This window comes from Quercus robur, chromosome 9 (genome assembly GCF_932294415.1).
Source record: "Quercus robur chromosome 9, dhQueRobu3.1, whole genome shotgun sequence".
Lineage (NCBI taxonomy): Eukaryota > Viridiplantae > Streptophyta > Magnoliopsida > Fagales > Fagaceae > Quercus > Quercus robur.
The window spans coordinates 24,613,906-24,633,337 of NC_065542.1; the positions used below are offsets into that span (position 1 = coordinate 24,613,906).

General features: G+C 41.2%; 1 protein-coding gene and 1 long non-coding RNA gene across 2 annotated transcripts in view; both read left to right on the top strand.

Moving 5' to 3' along the window:
- LOC126700869 (inositol oxygenase 4-like) overlaps nucleotides 1-18,507 on the top strand; it is a 35,774-nt gene extending 17,267 nt beyond the window's left edge. Inside the window, exons 8-10 of the mRNA XM_050399047.1 lie at nucleotides 18,005-18,083; nucleotides 18,272-18,353; nucleotides 18,451-18,507. Of these exons, the coding sequence (XP_050255004.1) occupies nucleotides 18,005-18,083; nucleotides 18,272-18,353; nucleotides 18,451-18,477 (188 nt within the window). The 3' untranslated portion in view covers nucleotides 18,478-18,507. The remainder of the gene's footprint in view (nucleotides 1-18,004; nucleotides 18,084-18,271; nucleotides 18,354-18,450) is intronic.
- Nucleotides 16,710-17,329, top strand: LOC126699980 (uncharacterized). Its single transcript, XR_007646952.1, has 3 exons — nucleotides 16,710-16,789; nucleotides 16,882-17,086; nucleotides 17,289-17,329. It is a non-coding gene; the product is annotated as an uncharacterized LOC126699980 (long non-coding RNA).
- Nucleotides 18,508-19,432: the final 925 nt, after the last annotated feature.

Below are 19,432 nucleotides of genomic sequence, written 5' to 3' on the forward strand. Positions count from 1 at the left end.
ATTGTAAGAACATGAAGTTTGATTTTGGGTTTGCTCTTCTTTTGGGATTTGGGAAGAACATGAAGAACAAGTTTTTATGTTCTTACGAAAAAATAATGGCAATAAAAAAAAAGTAATAATAATGATAATAAAATTAGATTTAAGGTTTGTTTTTTAATTTAGTTTAAATACTTTGATCTAGCTTTTTTTTTTTTTTTATTATATAAATTTAAATGCTGACATGTTAAAATGTCAAATAAATTTTTTTTATAATATTTTAATGGCCACTCAGCGCCATGTCAGCAAGCAAGGCATTCCGTCAGACACGTAGGATTTTTCCGTTGGTTGGCTAACGGCAATGACCATTTTAAAAACGATTTTCTATTTTTAGGGATGACATTAGTAATAAATTCAATTTTGAGACCAAAATGGAATTGACCCAAAATGTAGGGACCAAAAGTGCATTTTCGCCATAAATCAAATGTGCCCATAAAAGAAGCAAAATTGAATATATTATTATATTAACTTTTAAGGATTAAGCCAATTCAAATTCTTTCTAATGATGCCGAAAATATCACCAATAGGTCACACAGCACTCGCGACTCAAAGCGAACCTGCACAACAAAATAACCGAAAACCTTAGAGAGCATCGGTGTGGTGCCGGCCAAATACTCTCCGAAGGTCAAATTAGAACTATTCTCACAACTTTAGAGTGCTAGAGAGGGTAAATTATGCGTACCTTGATTTGCGAGGGTATTAGGGCTTTTATAGTAGTAGAGAGTCGGCTTTTCCTTCTTGGTGTAGAAGTCTTTTCCATATGGGACTCTACTTCAAGTCTTTCCGAGAGTGGTGAGCAAGGTTTTTCCTTATAGAGGAGAACTACTTTCAGTGTGCGTGTCTTCTAGAATCACCCTTGTGCTCGGATTTCCATATTGGGATTCTAGGGAGTTTTTAGGCAATGAGTGATAGAGATCTTAGATCAAGGGTCCTTACTGTTTCCTTTAGCGATGGGCCTTCAATGAGCGTTGGATCATCTCTACATCGGCCCAACAGTTCCTATCCGGCAGGCCCATTACCATAGGCCCGTCAGACTTATATTTTATCCGCTTCAGTTGCCCCCTTCACCCCAAGGGTCCGTCAGCTTAGAACAAAGGAACCATGGGGTGACGACCCTAAGGTAAGGGTGTGACGGATAATCTTTTATGACGAAATGAGACCAATAAGACAAAAAAGGAGGTTTTCAGGTTATAGTTACAATGGGTTGACAGATTCATGCAAGCTAGGATGATGGTGCAAACGAGGAGACCGTTGACCATACCAACTGCAGACAGGCTGTACGAAAGTCATTAATGATGATGACACGTGTCGTAATTTGATTGGGTTTTATCTCGGATCGAAGCGACGCTTCGACTTCCGTGCATCTCCCTTATAAATAAGGGAGTCTTCCCTTTCATTTCTCCCATTTCAGCAAAAATTAACCTGTCAAAGCTTACCCGTCACACCTGTCAGAACATATTCGTCACGTTTTGTCAGGGGCTGATCCGTCCAGTTGCTTCAATCGTCAGTGCTATACTTCCTCGTTTCGTTCATAAAATTGGTAAGTGTTCTTTTCAAGACCAATCTTGTTTTAATTTTCCTTACAATCCACACCCGTTATGGACATATAGACCCGTCAGAGTCTTAGGCTCTTGTCGTTTCGTGTAGGAAATGTCTAGTGCGTCCAGTAATCAGCCGGTTGTTCGTGACGGGTTGGATTACGAGGAAGTATATCCGTCCGGTCATAGAGAACAAGATAGTCCTGGTGATGATAGGAGTCCGTCCTCCTCCTCCTCGTCCTCAACATATGAGGATACGGAGGTGGTTGAACAAGACGAGGGCTTTGACGATGGTGAGGAACAGATTGTTACATCCATCGTCAGTGCTGATGGGCTCAGGGAGTTCGTCATGCTACCAGAGTGGACAGTGAATTACTTCTCGTCTGTTTTCAAAGAAAAGCACTTTAAGACATTTAGGGATAACTACCAAATTCCAGACAATATTTCCATCCGTCTACCCCATAAATCAGAGAGATGTCATTATGAAGGGGTAGAGGGTGTCGGGGTATATGAGCAAATGTTGAAGGCCGGACTCAGGTTCCCATTGAGTTCGCTTCACCGTGAGCTCCTCCAATATTTGGGATTATCCGTGAACCAGATTTCCCCTAATGCTTGGAGGGTCTTCATAGCGATGGAGATTTTGTACGGCGCAATGTCCGACGGCGCCAAGAGGCTAACGGTTAGGGAGTTCCTTCATTGCTACCGTCCGGACGAAATTGATAGGTCTAGGGGAATATATAGCTTCGTCCCCAGGAGTGCGCTATTGAAGGTCATCTATGACACGCCGGACTCAAATAGGGATTGGAAGAGCTGTTACTTTTTCCTAGAGGGTGACAGTTGGATGTGTCGTCCAGGGGACACGGATTACATGCCCGTCAACACTACTTGGGGCATATTACACCCGTCTAGTATGGACCGTCCTAAAAATTTAACTTTATTTCATTATGTATGTTTAAAACAATCTAACCGTCCTTCCTACTTTGTAGTTAGACGACGCCCCAAAGTTGATATTAAGGAGTTTGCCTTCTTTGAGAAAATCTTCTCAAAGACCCAGCCGGAGGAAAGGACTTGGGCGAAGTTGGTGACACTTAAGACCATTCATTGGTATTGTGACGGATCAGAACCAACACCAACTGCCGTCAAGTATGAGGCACAGATTAGAAGGCGTAAGTTCGTCACCCTATTCTTGATAAGTTACGTATCTTATTTTGATAACTAATATTCCCGGGGATCTGGTCGAAAGACCGGCCGGGGCCCACCCGACTAGAGGGACTGAGAAAATGGACGACACCAAGAGGAGAGCTTTGATTTGATCCAAAGCCGCAAAGAAGACCGGCGATGTTGCTCCCTTTGTGACGGGCCTAAGCAATCCGTCTGCCAAGAGGAAAACACAGCCTAAAGTGGATCGTCAGGCCAAGAAGGCCAAAGTGTCCTTGGAACCCGTCGTGGGACTTATGGCGTAGCCTCCGAAGATGGCCACTCCAATCAAGCACGGGGTCGGCAAGGGCCTCATGAAGGGGCCGTCGAAGGATCAAGAGAAGCTGCCCGTCCTTCTTCGGGAGGATTCTAAGCACGCCTTAGAACAGATTTCCTCCATCATGTCGGCGGAGGATTATGAAGACCTAGGCAACCATTCGACGGAGGCCATGGGTGAGATGGGCCTTTTTGCTATTACACAGGTACGACAGCCCGTCTACTTTACCAATGCAAATTACATCTTTTTTGCCCACAGTTCGTTTCATAACTACCATTGTTATTATTTTTTAGGCAATGGTCATGATGAAGGGGCTGATGGGACGGTGCCTCAGCCATGAGACGGCCTTGGATCGTGTACGGGCGAAAGCGGAGCAGACGGAGGAAGAACTTCTTCAGTTGCGAAATTGGAAACCCAAGATGGAGAGGAAGCTTGAACTTTCTAAGAAGGCAAGGAAAAACCTTGAATAGGTGATGGAAGAAGCAAAGAAGATTCTTGAGAGCAAGGACAAGGAGATAGAAGAACTGAAAAATGACGTCTGTCAGGCTAAGGACGTCGCGGTTCGTGAGTACCGTGACTCCGACGCCCTGATTACTGAACTAGGTGACTCCTTCCATCAAGGTTTCATGTATGCCATCCGTCAGGTCAAGCAAGCTTATCCGGATTTGGACATTTCAAAGTTCAAGGTCGAAGACCCAGCTCAGACATTCGTCGTACCTGCTGCTTCAGAGGATACAGATGACCTCTTTGCTGATGACGATGCCTTTGGTGACAGGGAGTCAGCACCAGCAAAAGTTGCACAAGCTCAGCCTGATACGGAAACGGTCCCTCAGTTCGTCGTCAATGAGGTGAAAGTTTAGTAGCTAGATTTTTCTTTTTTATGTACTTGGAGAACAATTTTCATCTGTTGCTGATGATATGTAAACATTGCCTTTTAAGGGCCTATTTTTTGTTGAATGCATCCGTTCACTCCGTTTTATATGCTGAATGTTTGAATTTTTTTTTTTTTTTTTTTTTTTTTTTTTTTTTTTTTTTGCGCTTGAATTCTGTCATTGTGGGACCTATTTACACCCGTCCACTTATTTGTTACTATTGGGTCCGGCATGTATAGGTATGGTTTTTGTCATAAGAATTCATTCTTTGGAAACCCATCCGAGTTAATCATTAAATTTTTATCCGTCCATTTTTTGGACTCGCTTTTATATCCGTCCACTTTGGACTAGACTTGTCATCCTCGTTGGATGATCCATCCACTTTGTGGACTTATTTTGGATCCGTCCATTTTGGACTTCAAATCGTCATCCTCGTGGGATGATCCGTCCACTTTGTGGACATGTTTTATATCCGTCCATTTTGGACTTCAAATTGTCATCCTTGGAGGATGATCCGTCCACTTTGTGGACTTATTTTGTATCCGTCCATTTTGGACTTCAAATTGTCATCCTTGGAGGATGATCCGTCCATTTTGTGGACTTGTTTTGTAACCGTCCATTTTTTTGACTTGCTTTTATATCCGTCTGCTTTGGACCAGACTCGTCATCCTCGTAGGATGATCCGTGCACTTTGTGGACTTATTTTGGATCCGTCCATTTTGGACTTCAAATCGTCATCCTCGTGGGATGATCTGTCCACTTTGTGGACATGTTTTATATCCGTCCATTTTGGACTTCAAGTTGTCATCCTTGGAGGATGATCTGTCCACTTTGTGGACTTATTTTGGATCCGTCCATTTTGGACTTTAAATCGTCACCCTCGTGGGATGATCCGTCCACTTTGTGGACATGTTTTATATCTGTCCATTTTGGACTTCAAGTTGTCATCCTTGGAGGATGATCCGTCCACTTTGTGGACTTTGTTTTGTAACCGTCCATTTTTTGGACTTCAAATCGTCATCCTCATGGGATGATCCGTCCACTTTGTGGACATGTTTTATAACCGTCCATTTTTTGGACTTCAAATCGTCATCATCGTGGAATGATCCGTCCACTTTGTGGACATTAATAATAATAACAAATCTATGTAGAAAATCAAAATTGTATCCGATTATTATTCTTAATAGAAACGCGTAAGGAAAAAGTACCTGCCCCCTTGGGCTTAAAAAGGCACGAATAGATTGTAGCAAAAATAGTTGAAGAAAAACTAATAATTAAAAAGCTTAGGATAAACTGGTCAATCGGGGGGTCGTTGCTGTTCGCCGTGTTACTATTACTGGTAGTACTTTCTCAAGTGCTCGGCATTCCATGGATGCGGTAGCTTCTTTCCGTCTATCGTCTCCAGGTGGTAGGTTCCTTTCCTTTGCCATGACGTAACTCGGTAAGGTCCTTCCCAATTGGGGCTGAGCTTTCCCTGTGTAGGGTCTCTAGTTTCACCCATGACCTTCCTGAGTACGAGGTCTCCTACTTGGAAGTCTCTGTGTCGGACTCGAGAGTTGTAGTGTCTGGCCATGCGATCCTGGTATCTAGCGAGCCTTTGTTCTGCCGCCGACCTAATCTCGTCTATCAGGTCCAGCCGTAGCCGCATTGCTTCGTCATTCCTGCTCTCGTCATGGTTGTGAACCCTATAACTTGTGAGCCCAACTTCGGCCGGGATGACCACCTCGCTCCCGTACGTTAGTCAGAATGGTGTCTCTCCTGTTGGGGTCCTCGCCATTGTCCTGTATGCCCATAGTATGCTCGGTAATTCTTCAGGCCATATGCCCTTTGCCCCCTCGAGCCGAGTCTTGATAATTTTAAGCAGGGATCGGTTCGTGACTTCAACCTGGCCATTAGCCTTAGGATGGGTGGGGGATGAGTAGTGGTTCTTTATCCCTAGCTGTGAGCAAAAATCCCGGAAGTAGTCGTTGTCGAACTGCCTCCCGTTATCCGAGACAAGGACTCTAGGAATACCAAACCTGCATATGATGCACCTCTAGACAAAACTTCTAATATTCTTCTTCGTAATGGTGGCCAAAGCTTCCGCTTCTACCCATTTTGTAAAGTAGTCGATACCCACTACCAAGAACTTCAGCTGTCGTACCGCTGTTGGGAAAGGTCCCATAATGTCGAGTCCCCACTGAGCGAACGGCCATGGAGCCATCATCGGGGTCAGCTCTTCGGTTGGCTGCCTGATAATATTGCTGAATCTTTGGCATTTGTCACAGCTTTTAACGTAAGCCTCGGCATCCTTCTGCATGGTGGGCCAATAATACCCAGCTCGTACCAGTTTGTGCACCAACGACCTTGATCCAGAATGGTTCCCGCAGATCCCTTCGTGTACCTCCCTTATTACGTAGTCTGCCTCTTCGGCACCTAGGCATCTTAGATATGGACGGGAGAAACTTCTTTTGTACAGGATGTCTTTTATCAAGACGAACCTTGTCGCCTGGACCTTCAGTTTTCTTGCTGCCTCCTTTTCGTCTGGCAGTACCCCGTTCCTCAAGTATGAAACTATCGGTGTGGTCCAAGTGCTTTCGGAGCATATCTCCTGCATGTTGCCGGGATCTATTAGTGGAGAAAGTTGAACAAAAGAAAGCACATTACCCGGGGTTATCATATGCTCTGCTGAAGCGGTTTTGCCAAGGCGGTCGGCGAGCTCATTTTCTCCCCGGGGGATTTGGATGATCTTGGCTTCCAGGTCGTCGATTCTTGCCCTTACTTGATCAAGGTATCTCTTCATCCTTTCCCCCTTGCATTCATAATCTCCGCTCACTTGATTGGTCACGACCTGAGAGTCGCAGAAAAGGACTACGCTCGCGGCTCCTGCGGCTCTGGTTAGGTCGAGGCCTGCTACCACTGCTTCGTATTCCGCTTCATTGTTGGTGGTGGGGAAGTCAAGACGGACCATATATTCAATCCTATCTCCTTGAGGTGACAGCAGTACGATGCCGGCTCCCCCGGCTCGTCTATTGGATGATCCGTTGGTATATATGCTCCAATGAGGGGACTCTTCTGCCCCCTTGTCTTCTTCACGAGTAAATTTTGCTATGAAGTTGGCTACGATCTATCCTTTAATGACTGTATGTGGGCGGTACTTAATATCAAATTCGCTCGACTCTATTGCCCATAACGTCAGCCGACCTGCAGCTTCAAGATTGCTCAATGCCCTTCGCAAGGGCTTGTCAGTCATTACGTTCACCGTATGAGCTTGAAAGTGGGGCTTGAGCTTGCATGCCGCTGTGACTAATGCAAAGGCGAGTTTCTCCATAGGTGGGTATCTTTCTTTGGCACCGCGGAGCGCCTGGCTGACGTAGTATACGGGTTTCTATACCTCGTCCTCTTCTCTAATTAAGGCCACCTTGACTGCGACAGGGGAGACAACCAAGTATAGGAAGAGTTCTTCACCTGGTTGTGAGGGGCTCAGTAGAGGTGGTGAAGATAGATAGGCTTTTAACTCTTCGAATGCTCGCTGACACTTGTCCGTCCACTCGAAAGACTTCTTTAACGTGCGAAAGAAGGGCAAACACTTGTCCGTGGCTCTCGACATGAATCTATTTAATGCCACTACCTTGCCGTTTAGGCTTTGTACTTCCTTCACATTCTGCGGGGGAGCCATCTCTATTATGGCTCGGATTTTGTCCGGGTTAGCCTCAATCCCCCTTTGAGATACCATGAATCCTAGGAATTTTCCTACTGTTACGCCGAAGGCGCACTTTCCCGGATTAAGCTTCATGTTATAGGATCGAAGCGTGCCGAATGTTTCTCTAAGATCTTCCAGGTGGTCTTCCTCCTTTCGGCTCTTCACTAGCATGTCATCGACATAGACCTGGACATTCCTCCCGATTTGCTGCGCGAACATCTTGTTCATCAGCCTTTCGTATGTTGTGCCCGCATTTTTTAGGCCGAATGGCATTACTTTGTAGCAAAAGAGGCATTGACTGGTTACGAACGAAGTCTTCTCTTGATCAGCTTCGTGCATGCGGATCTGGTTATAACTTGAGAAAGCGTCCATGAAACTTAGTAACTGATGTTGAGCCGTCGAGTCTACTAGGACGTTGACCCTTGGAAGGGGATAGCTATCTCTGGGGCACGCTTTGTTAAGATCGGTGAAGTCCACGCACATCTGCCATTTGCCACTCACTTTTTTAACCATTACTACATTCGCCAACCAATCGGGATAGTAGACTTCCCTAATGAAGCTTGCCTCTTGTAGTTTGCGGATTTCTTCCGCAATTGCTCGGTCTCGTTCCGGGGCGAACACTCTCTTCTTCTGTCAGACCGGTGAAAAGGAAGGTAGTACATTAAATTTGTGTACCATGACCGCGGGATCTATTCTTGGCATGTCGTCATGACTCCAGGCGAACACGTCCTGATTGCTCCTTAAGAAAGTTATTAGCTCTTGACGGATTGCAGGGTTAGCGAGCGTTCTGATCTTGGTTGTTCGATCTAGATTGGAGCTGTCAAGAGTTATCTCCTCTAGCTTCTTTGTTGGTTTTGTCACCGTTCGGTGCTCTTCTATGTTCAAGGCCTAGACTTGGTCTTCCATCTCCATCATGGCCACATAGCATTCCGGTGCGGCCATTTGACTTCCGCGCAGCTCTCCTACCCCATAATCCGTAGGAAATTTGATCATTAGGTGGCAAGTTGAGGTTACCGCCTTCCACGAGTTAAGCGTGGGTCGTCCGAGGATAGCGTTGTAGGCAGACGAGCAATCGACCACCAGGAATGTTACGTTCCTGGTGATTTGCTGGGGATAATCGCCTACCGTCACCGACAACGTGACCGCGCCCAAAGGGAATACCCGGCTTCCTCCGAAACCAACGAGTGGGGCGTTCGTCTGTATTAATCGCTCCTTGTCCACCCTCATTTGCTGGAATGCCGGATAATACAAGATGTTGGCTGAGTTGCCGTTGTCGACCAACACCCTGTGCACGTTGTAATCTCCTACCCGCATGCTGACGATGAGAGCATCGTCATGTGGATGGTGCAGGCGTCGTGCATCTTCTTCTGAGAACCCGATAATGGGCCCTTCTCTCCTTGCTATCTTCGGTATTGTGCCCGTCAGCTAAACGCTCTGTACCATCCGGAGGTACGTTTTGCGAGCCTTTTTTGAAGACCCGGCTACAGCTGTTCCTTCGATTATCATCCTTATGTCCCCTATGGGGGGTCTTGGTCGCTCGTTCTCTCGCCTGGGGTGCAGTTCTTGTGGGGGTAGATCTATTCTCTCCTTGCTGACGAACTTTTGCAACTGTCCTTGTCGGATAAGGGCTTCAATCTGCTGCTTCAAGTCGTAGCAATCGGCTGTGTCGTGACCATGGTCACAGTGGAAGCGGCAATATTTGTCCCTAGATCGTTTGTTGGGATCACTCTTCAGCTTTCTAGGGAACGTCAAGGCCCCTTCGTCCTTAATTTGCATTAGGACTTGGTCTATCGGGGCGGTTAACGGGGTGAAACTCATGAATCGTCCCCCCATGGGTTTAGGGCGTCTCTCCTCCCTTCGGTCTCCTACCCTGCCTTTCTTCCGCCCCTGGTCCTGTCGGGTGTCTTCTTGCCTCTCTCTTTTCTTGGGCCTCTCTTCTCGGGCCAACAGCGCGTCTTCAGTGTTTACATATTTGGTGGCCCTGTAAAGCACCTCTGACATGGTCTTTGGGTCGTTTTTGTATAGGGAGAACAAAAACTTACCCCTCTTTAGTCCATTCGTGAATGCTGCTACAAGTATCTTGTCATCGGTTTCGTCGATCGAGAGCGCCTCTTTATTGAAGCATGATATGTAGGCCCTTAACGTCTCCTCCTCTCACTGCTTAATATTCATTAAACAAGCTGTGGACTTCTTTTACCAATGTCCTCCGATGAAGTGCGTAGTAAATTGAGCGCTTAGCTCCTTGAAGGTGCTGATGGAGTTGGGTGCTAGCCGGCTGAACCAAATTCTTGCTGCGCCCTTTAAGGTTGTAGGAAACGTCCTGCACATAATCGCGTCTGCTACTCCCTGAAGGTGCATCAGGGTTTTGAAGGTCTCTAGGTGATCTAGAGGGTCCTTAATCCCATCATAACTATCCATATGTGGCATGCGGAACTTACTTGGCAGGGGGAAGGAGTTGACGGTTGTCGTAAATGACGAGTCAGTCCTGTTGACAAGGTCGTCAAGATCACTGGACACTCCTCCCTTGAGAGCGTTCATCATCACTTCCATCTTTTCCTTTATCGCCTGCATCTCCACGATGATGGGTGGCGGAGCCGTATCTGCAAGAGAAGGAAGGCTCGTGTCCGGTCGTTCTGGTCTGCTTGGGGCGTTGCTAGCCTGTGGTCCTTCTTGATTCCTCCTTTCAGCGCTGGTCCCTTCTTGATTTGCTCCTTGGTTATTGGGAGCCGCATTTTTCTGGCTCAGCTGCTCTTCTAGGTCGTGGTTTTGTTTGGTGAGGCGCTCCACGGCTGTGGCGAGCGTCCTGACCTGTCTCTCAAGAGTAGTCGTGGGGGCTTCTTCTTCTTGAATGTCGTTAGTGGTCGCCATTGAGCGAGTGAGTACCATGTAACTCTTTTGTCTAGGAAGCGATAATGTGCTACGTTTCCCATAGACGGCGTCAACTGATGATGCCGAAAATATCACCAATAGGTCACACAGCACTCGCGACTCAAAGCGAACCTGCATAACAAAATAACTGAAAACCTTAGAGAGCACTGGTGTGGTGCCGGCCAAATACTTTCCGAAGGTCAAGTTAGAACTATTCTCACAACTCTAGAGTGCTAGAGAGGGTAAATTATGCGTACCTTGATTTGCGAGGGTATTAGGGCTTTTATAGTAGTAGAGAGTCGGCTTTTCCTTCTTGGTATAGAAGTCTTTTCCATATGGGACTCTACTTCAAGTCTTTCCGAGCGTGGTGAGCAAGGTTTTTCCTTATAGAGGAGATCTACTTTCAATGTGCGTGTCTTCTAGAATCACCCTTGTGCTCGGATTTCCATACTGGGATTCTAGGGTGTTTTTAGGCAATGAGCGATAGAGATCTTAGATCAAGGGTCCTTACTATTTCCTTCAGCAATGGGCCTTCAATGAGCGTTGGATCATCTCTACATCGGCCCAACAGTTCCTATCCGGCAGGCCCATTACCATAGGCCCGTTAGGCTTATATTTTATCCTCTTCACTTTCTATCATCCTCAGTCAGTAGGATTGATATGCTCCTGACCTATGTGTGCAGCAAGATGATGATTGACAGAAATCTTTCTATCAGTTGTACCTTTCAGAATATTAATGCAATGACATTTTTGCTACATATGCATGGTTTCCGTGATCACACATATTCTTAAGGTTGTGATTCAACCTTCCAAGAGCATTTGTTATAAATATTTTAGGTTGGAATGCATCTTGAAATGTGGTTTATCATACCAATTCTGCAGAACATCACATCAAAAATATGTATATTTAAAAATTATCTGATACGGTTTCTCCTGTGCACTTGATCACCAACATAGTAGAAATTAGTTTTCTAATCAGTTCTGATGTCTTGATATGATTAACCAGTTTCAGAACATACTGAAGGTATCAAATATAAACAATGTTGCTTGATTCTTTAACTTCTCTCATTTTCTGGTGAGTGCAGTGAAAGTACTAACTGCTGCATCTGCTTTTTCACTGCGTAAGTTTAAGTGATTTTTCTGTATGATGTTACTTAATTCCTTATCAGCTAATGGGGAAGATGGTGGTTTTGAACTTCTACAGGAAAAAACCACCATGTTTTCTCCAAGTATCCTACTACAACATAATGTACCTGTGTACAAGGCAGTGCAGATGCCAGGGGAGTTTGTTGTAACCTTCCCCAGAGCATGTCATGCTGGATTTAGCCATGGTATCTCTCTCTCTCTCTCTCTCTCTCTCTCTCTCTCACTCTCATAAACTATACTTATTTCTTCTTTATCATCTTACACTCATTTACTTTTCTGTTCAATTTTAGGCTTTAACTGTGGTGAGGCAGTAAATTTTGCAACTGGTGACTGGTCTCCATTGGGGGCTATAGATAGTCAACGTTATGCTCTTCTTAGAAAGATTCCATTAATACCATATGAGGAACTTCTCTGCAATGAAGCAATGTTTCTGATCAACTCTTTAAAAAAAGAAAATTCTGGTACTTTATCCGCAGATTTGACCTCTCAACGTTCTGTTAAAGTTCCTTTTGTTTGCCTCATAGGACTGCATAAGCAGGCTCTGCAGCACTTAAAAGTTTCCTCTACTTCCTCACATGCTCAAGAAACTCAAGTATGTGGCCACTGCAAGCGTGACTGTTACTTGGCATATATCATGTGCACCTGCTGCTACTCTGATCCTATCTGCCTTTTCATGGTATGAGAATCTTGGTAGAGGACTTAATTTCATTGAAAATGTACATTCCTATGAATGTCATCTTTTGTTACCACACCTAAAAGCAAATCCATTAAGTTTTTAACTGTGTTCAAATCAAGTACTTTGTTTTCTACTGCAGTTTAGTAACAATAAGGCTTGGAATCTAGGTTGCACGGACACGCCATTTTTGGCGTCGTGTCCGTGTCGGACACGTGTCGGACACCGGAACGGGGACGACGCGCCAGTTTCCGGTGTCCGGCGGTGTCCCTTTTTTTCCGCTTCTCCGACACGGCTCAGACACGGCGCCGACACAGCGCAGACGCGGTTCCGACGCGTCCGACACGCCAGCAGTAAAAAAAAAAAAAAAAAAAAAAAAGAGGAAAAAAGCACAGATTTTGACAGGTATACTTACCATTACCGTTGATCTGTGACAACCCTAAAACCATAAAACATTTTTAGAGTCAGAAAATTGGAAGTTCAAACCACAAAACTCAAGTTCTTCACTTCTTCTCTGTTGCTGAAACCCACTTCGCTGCCGTTGCTGTCTGTTCCTCGCCGGAGTTTGACAGGGCCGGTCGGCCTGAAAGTTGGAACTGAAACCCACCCTCAAAACTCAAGTTCTTCTCTGTCGCTGAAACCCACCCTTCCTCTGTCGCTACCGCTGCCGTCTGTCCCTCGCCGGAGTTAGCTCGTGCCGATCGGCCAGCTCTGACGTCGACGGCGTTCCATCCGTCCCTTCCGATCTCCATCTCTCTCAGCGCGGACAACAGGTCCGATTCACCTCTTCTCTGTTCTCTCTGCTTTTTTTTTTTTTTTTCTCCTTTCTTTCTTTCAGATGTTAATTTTAGTGTGGGTGGGTGTAATGTTAACTGTTAAGCACTTATATATAACGTGTTTTGTCTGATTTTTTTTTTTTTTTTTAACTGCTGCTGTGGTGCCATGACCTCTGTTTTTTTAGTTATATCTTATTATTTATAAATTTGTTTTTGTACCTTGCTATAGTTTTATTTATTTATTGAAGTTAAATATTATAGGTGATTTTATTAAATATTTTATGTATATTATTGTATTACTTTGGGTGTTAGTTTACTTATTTGTAGTTCTACATAATTTGAATTCTAGATATAAATGTATTTTATGTCTAAAAATATTAAAAAATGTGTCTAAATATAAAATTTAATTAATTATTTAACCGCCGTGTCGCCGCCGTGTCGTGTCCTTATTTTTCAAAAATTGCCGTATCCCCGTGTCCGTGTCCGTGTCGTGTCCGTGTCCGTGTCCGTGTCCGTGCAACTTAGCTTGGAATCAGTTTAGTTAGTTTCAACTGTGTTTAAATCATCTACGGTTTTCATTTTCTACATGTTAAAATTAAAATATCTAAATTTCATGTTAATTTAATATAAATACTTTTGTTTCGATATGGTGTTTAGACACCTGATTAATCTATTATGGCATTGGTTTTACTAATCCTAATCTTGTGACACAGATATTGATTCGCTTAATTGTTCATGTGGGGAAAAATGTACCATTTTCTTGAGGGAGGACATATCAGCAATGGAAGATGCAGCTCAAAAATTTGAGCAGGAAGAAGAAATTTTGCTGGAGCTTCAAAAAGAAACCAAATTTGGACAAGACATGTTCCTGAAATCAAGTAAATAGTCTCGCATTAAGGATGGTTCCACTCCATTTTGCAAAGTGAGATTTGAATAAATGCTTTAAATTATCTTAATTACTCCTGACTAGTTATACATTCACCATGCTGTGTCAAATTTATGTTTTTTTCTGGGGACAGTAATCAAATGCAAGAAGGCTCAGGGTATTAGAATGCCCAAAACTGTATTTTAAAAATATAAGGCATAAGTCCATTTTAAATGGGACTGTGAAACCATTGGAGCTATCACTAAAACTAATAGGATCAAGTTTAAGAGTCAATAAAATTTCTTTCTTTCAATTTCTTTGAGATGATGGCTGTCAAAATTAGATGGAAACCCATTTACAATGCTAGATTGTTCTTAAATTATACTCCCCTTTTTTTCTAATTTACTGTGTCTAACTCAACTATGTTCTGGAAATGAAAAACAGAACAATCATCAACATGAAGGAAGGAATGCCAACAACAGAAATGTAAGCTCTATGGAAGAGGCATCGACCATGAAAATGAAAGAATTGGAAATTGGCAAACTCAGTGGGGGAAAACCTAACAAGAGAAGGTTCAAGAGTCATAGTATGAGAGGGCCTTCACTATCTTGGGATTGCAAGAGGGTTAGAAGAGTGATCTGAGCTGACCAAAACATAATTCACTAGTGCCTCAGGATTGTCTTCTAGAGTTTGACATCACTAAGACACCAACTTCATTACTCGATTAGGATCCTCTAGAGTTCTTAGGATAACTCCAATATGGAATTCCTAATAACTCTAGAGGATCTTAATCCCTTCATTACCTTGACTTTCTAACAAGAAAGAATGCACAGAAGAAATTTTTAGCAATTACTGACTTTCTGACAAAGAAAAGAGAATAGTTCAATTGAGGTCCTGGCATAATCAGATTCAAGTGGCTCTCAGCTTTCCTTATCATTCTTCCTTTTTTATTAAATGGATATATTCATAGATATCTGCAAGGTATACATGGTAGTTTAGAAGGCTCCAGGCACAAATTTTACATTGCTCAAGAGTAGTTAAGAAGGCATAAGTTTTGTAGTACTCAATAGTGGTTAGAAAGGCTCAAAATTTTGTACAATCAATCAAATTCTGAGAAGAATGTTGTATATTACTGTTGTCTTTGACATATGTTTCTGTCTTCCTAGTTTTGAAGCAAAATGCTGTATATCAAAATGCTGTCTTTGACATATTAATGTTGTATATTACCTCTTTCTTAGTTTTGAAGCAAACTGCTTTAAATTTGAACAAAATTACCAACCAAGTGCTCACCTTTTCAATTAGGGATGTGACATTATTTTACAGTTTTTACATATTTTTCCTCTTTTCTTGTACTTTTATTGTGTCAGGGGGGAGATAATACGCCATGAATTTTGTAACATCTATCTGAGCTTTGCTCTTGCTATAGTAGTCATATTTCTACTGTATGATTTAACATGGTACTCCCTCCATCCCTTTTTTTTTTTGTCCTCTATTTCATCTTGAGAAGTTCCAAAATATTGTCCTGTTTCTAAAAGTAAAAGTCATTAATTTACTAGTATTCCTATTATACCCCTATTAATTTACTAATTCAATTTTTTGATAAATTTTTTTAATGGTAGTTTTGAAAACTTATACATTTTTAAAAGGTAGACAAGATAATAAATGATGTTTCCTTAAAAAGTTTGACTTTTCAAACAGGACAAAAAAAGTGGGACGGAAAGAGTACAAAAAAACAGGTGACTTATGTAAAGGGGGAATAGATAAATAAAAATCAAGGCGAAAATACAGTTTTGATCCTTACATTTTGGGTCAATTCCCATTTTGGACCCTAAATTAATTTCGTTACTAATGTCATCCCTAAAAAGAGAAAATTGTTTTTAAAATAGTCCTTGCCGTTAGCCAACCAATAGAAAAATCCTACGTGTCTAACGGAATGCCCTGCTTGCTGATATGGCGCCGACGTGGCCATTAAAATGTTATTAAAAAAATTATTTGACATTTTTAACTGCCACGTCAGCATTTAAATTAATAATAAAAAAAAAAGCTAGATTAGAGTATTTAAACTAAATTAAAAAAGGATGCGTGTTTTTGCATTACTCAAAATAGGATGTGATTATCACAAAGCTGACTCAAGGCGTTATCACAATATCTACAACGATGCGTGTTTTTGGCAATGAAACAACCAAAGCATTAGGAATTTGGTCAAATGGCTAAAATAAAGATAATGATTGACCATTCAATACTTTTACAGAAACAAGTTATTTTAAGGCAAAGTTTGTTTGAAAAAATTAGCTCTAGGATAATGAAAATTTGCAGTTGAGGAGTCCAAGCCTGGTCTATTTTCAGTTGAGGACTTATTATTTACCTATAAATCTGACCGGGGCCTTTCAAAGGTATTTGTCTTTGCTTTGTTTGCCTTCCTCTGAGTTTTTAAGTGGGAACAAGATGATTGCTGTTGAGAACCAGGCACTTGGTACTGCTTTGATTATTGTTTCCTTCTTCCTTTTGTCCATGAATGTTAATAATTTTTATTTCATTATAAGTCTATAAGCTTAGTTCAATTGGAGTTAACTTTTGTGTTCTTTTGTTTGAAAATATAAATGTCAGAGAATGCAATACCAAAAGATGCATTAGATGGATTTGTTGTGCCAGAATCCAATGCCTTTGGCCAATCATTCAGGTTTTGACATTTTCTTCCACAATCTTTGTTTATAAGACCAGGTGATTTTCATAAATGGTGTAGTTTCTCATTCAATGAATTGTGTTGAAATGTGTGGTAGGGATTATGAATCAACTGTGAGGCTAGGCATTGTGGAGAATACCTATCGGTTGAATCATATTAACCAAACATATGATTTTGTAAGTACACTTTCAATAACTTAATGTTTAAATATTAAACTTAGGACTTCATAGATTCAATTTGATATATGAAACTTTCAATGCAAATGCAGGTAAAGAGGACAAGGGAAGAGTATGCAAAATTGAACAAAGCAGAGATGTCCATATGGGAAGCCATTGAACTCCTTGACAGTTTTGTGGATGAAAGTGACCCTGACCTGGAGGAACCTCAGATTCAGCATTTGCTGCAGTCGGCAGAAGCCATAAGAAAAGATTATCCTAATGAAGATTGGATGCACTTGACTGCCCTTATTCATGGTAAATACCCTATGCACACTCCTAGTTTCTCTTCTAAGGCTAACATGCAAAATATAAATTCTTTGAATGTGTAATTGTATATGTTTAACTTAGTGGCTCTATGCTCCTATTCATAATATCAGATAATCACTGCACACACTTGGCCCTATATATTCAACTTTACATAAAACAACTTGATAATTGATTCTTGCATGGATTTCAGATGTTGGAAAGGTTCTTTACCATTCTAAATTTGGATCACTTCCCCAATGGGCTGTTGTAGGTAAGAAATATTCTTAGACCAAATAAATGTTAATATATTTCTCTTATTTCGAGTCATTTCAATCTAATGATGAATTCTGATGTCGTAGGAGATACGCATCCTGTTGGTTGTGCCTTTGACGAATCGATTGTTTATCACAAGGTCTTCCCAAAAACATTAGTTAATTATGTTTGACATGATTATATATAGTCAGTCAATTGAAAGAAATTTCTTCGAATCTTTTGCATTGCAGTATTTCAAGGAAAATCCAGATTATAACAATCCTGCCTACAACACTAAACTTGGAGTCTACTCTGAAGGATGTGGACTGGAAAATGTGCTGATGTCATGGGGGCATGACGATTACATGTACATGGTATATCCTCTGAACCTTCAATGAATTTTTAATGAAAAATCTTTAATAAAATTTTCATATTGAAATTTCCACAATATGTTATTCCAAAATAACAATCATAATACTAATAACGTTGTTCCCAAATCCTTAGGTGGCCAAGGCAAACGGAACTACTCTACCATCAGCTGCATTATTTACCATCCGATATCACTCATTTTACCGTAAGTATTATTCTTTATCTTTTCTTGTAAATTTGAAAAATGGTTAATATTCTGGAATTGTTTTTATACAATAAAATGAATTTTATCTGTCCATCTCGCAGCAATGCATACGGAAGGAGCATATAAATACCTAATGAATGAGGAGGACAGAGAGAATCTGAAGTGGGTTCTAACATTCAAGTAAGCTTCCATTTTGCTGTTTAATTTTTACATTTTTTTTTCTTTCTTACTCGTGTTCTTCCCCAACAACTATTTATTTCTCATTGAGCTAATTGTGAGCATCAGTGCTTTTCCCCACCAATTATTCAATTTTTGTTCTGCTGATTGTGACAACTAAACTAATTTTATTGTATTGTACAAAATAACAGCAAATATGATCTCTACAGTAAGAGCAATGTTCATATTGACGTTGAAAAAGTTAAACCATACTATGAATCCCTCATAAAAAAGGTGTGTACCAGTGCAAAATTCTGTGCTTCGGTAATTTTAAACACTTTTTTTTTTCTTTACTAAAATTGGATTTTTTTTTCTTTCTTTGTTTTTCCAGTACTTCCCAGAAAAGCTCAGATGGTAATCCTTGAGGTTGGAAGGCATACTATACTAAGGGAAAGGATTCGACTTTAGGCTGCATGCCATACTTTTAGTTGTGCTTGCTTTCAATTGGAAATGTTAATTTTATTTATATATGCACTACAAATTTCTATAATCAGTACTAAGAAATTTGTAAAATATTAATAAATAAAACACATCATAGAGACGTGGCATGTTCATTATTATTTGGCTTGGTTCTTACTTCTTATATATTGATGGCCAGGAGGCCATGTGTGGGATGTCTTTAAGGCCTTGGGGCCTAATCAAATAAGGCTAATGTTGCGGCTTCAACAAGGACCCCCACCCCAAAAAAAAAAAAAAAAAAAAAAACCTTAGAAATCAACACCTAGGTTGTTTGGAGTCAACACCAAGCTATTGAAGGAAAAACTCCAACAATCAATTTGGTTGCTGAATCTAGCTGTATACAATACTAAACTCCAGGTTCTTTAAATAGTGTTCCAAACTTATTATCCTAACAAGAAAAGGAAACAATTCTAACCAGGGAAAATTCTACTAATCAAGTATGAAGATGAATTAAATCCCTAAAACAAGTAGGAAATAAAATAAGATTTAAAAAATGGACAATATTTAGCTACAAAATTAGTTGAAGCCTAAAGCTACAATCTTACTCAATATCTTTTTATTTGAGGTAAATTTTGACAAATCCACTATTGGATTATATCTTCTTCTTATATCCTTCATGCTTGCAAAATTTATAGAAAATTAAAGATCAATAGCTATGTTATCAATAAATTGTTTAAATTGCAAGTTTTTGTAGTTTAAAATGTGCATAAAATATAAGCTTAAAAATCATATAATAAATAATATTCGATTGACGCAAAATTTGACATGTGTAATAAAAGTATAAAGAACATACAATTAAACAGTTAGATTTTCAAAACATGTAGTGATATTTATTTTTTTATGTAAGATTATAG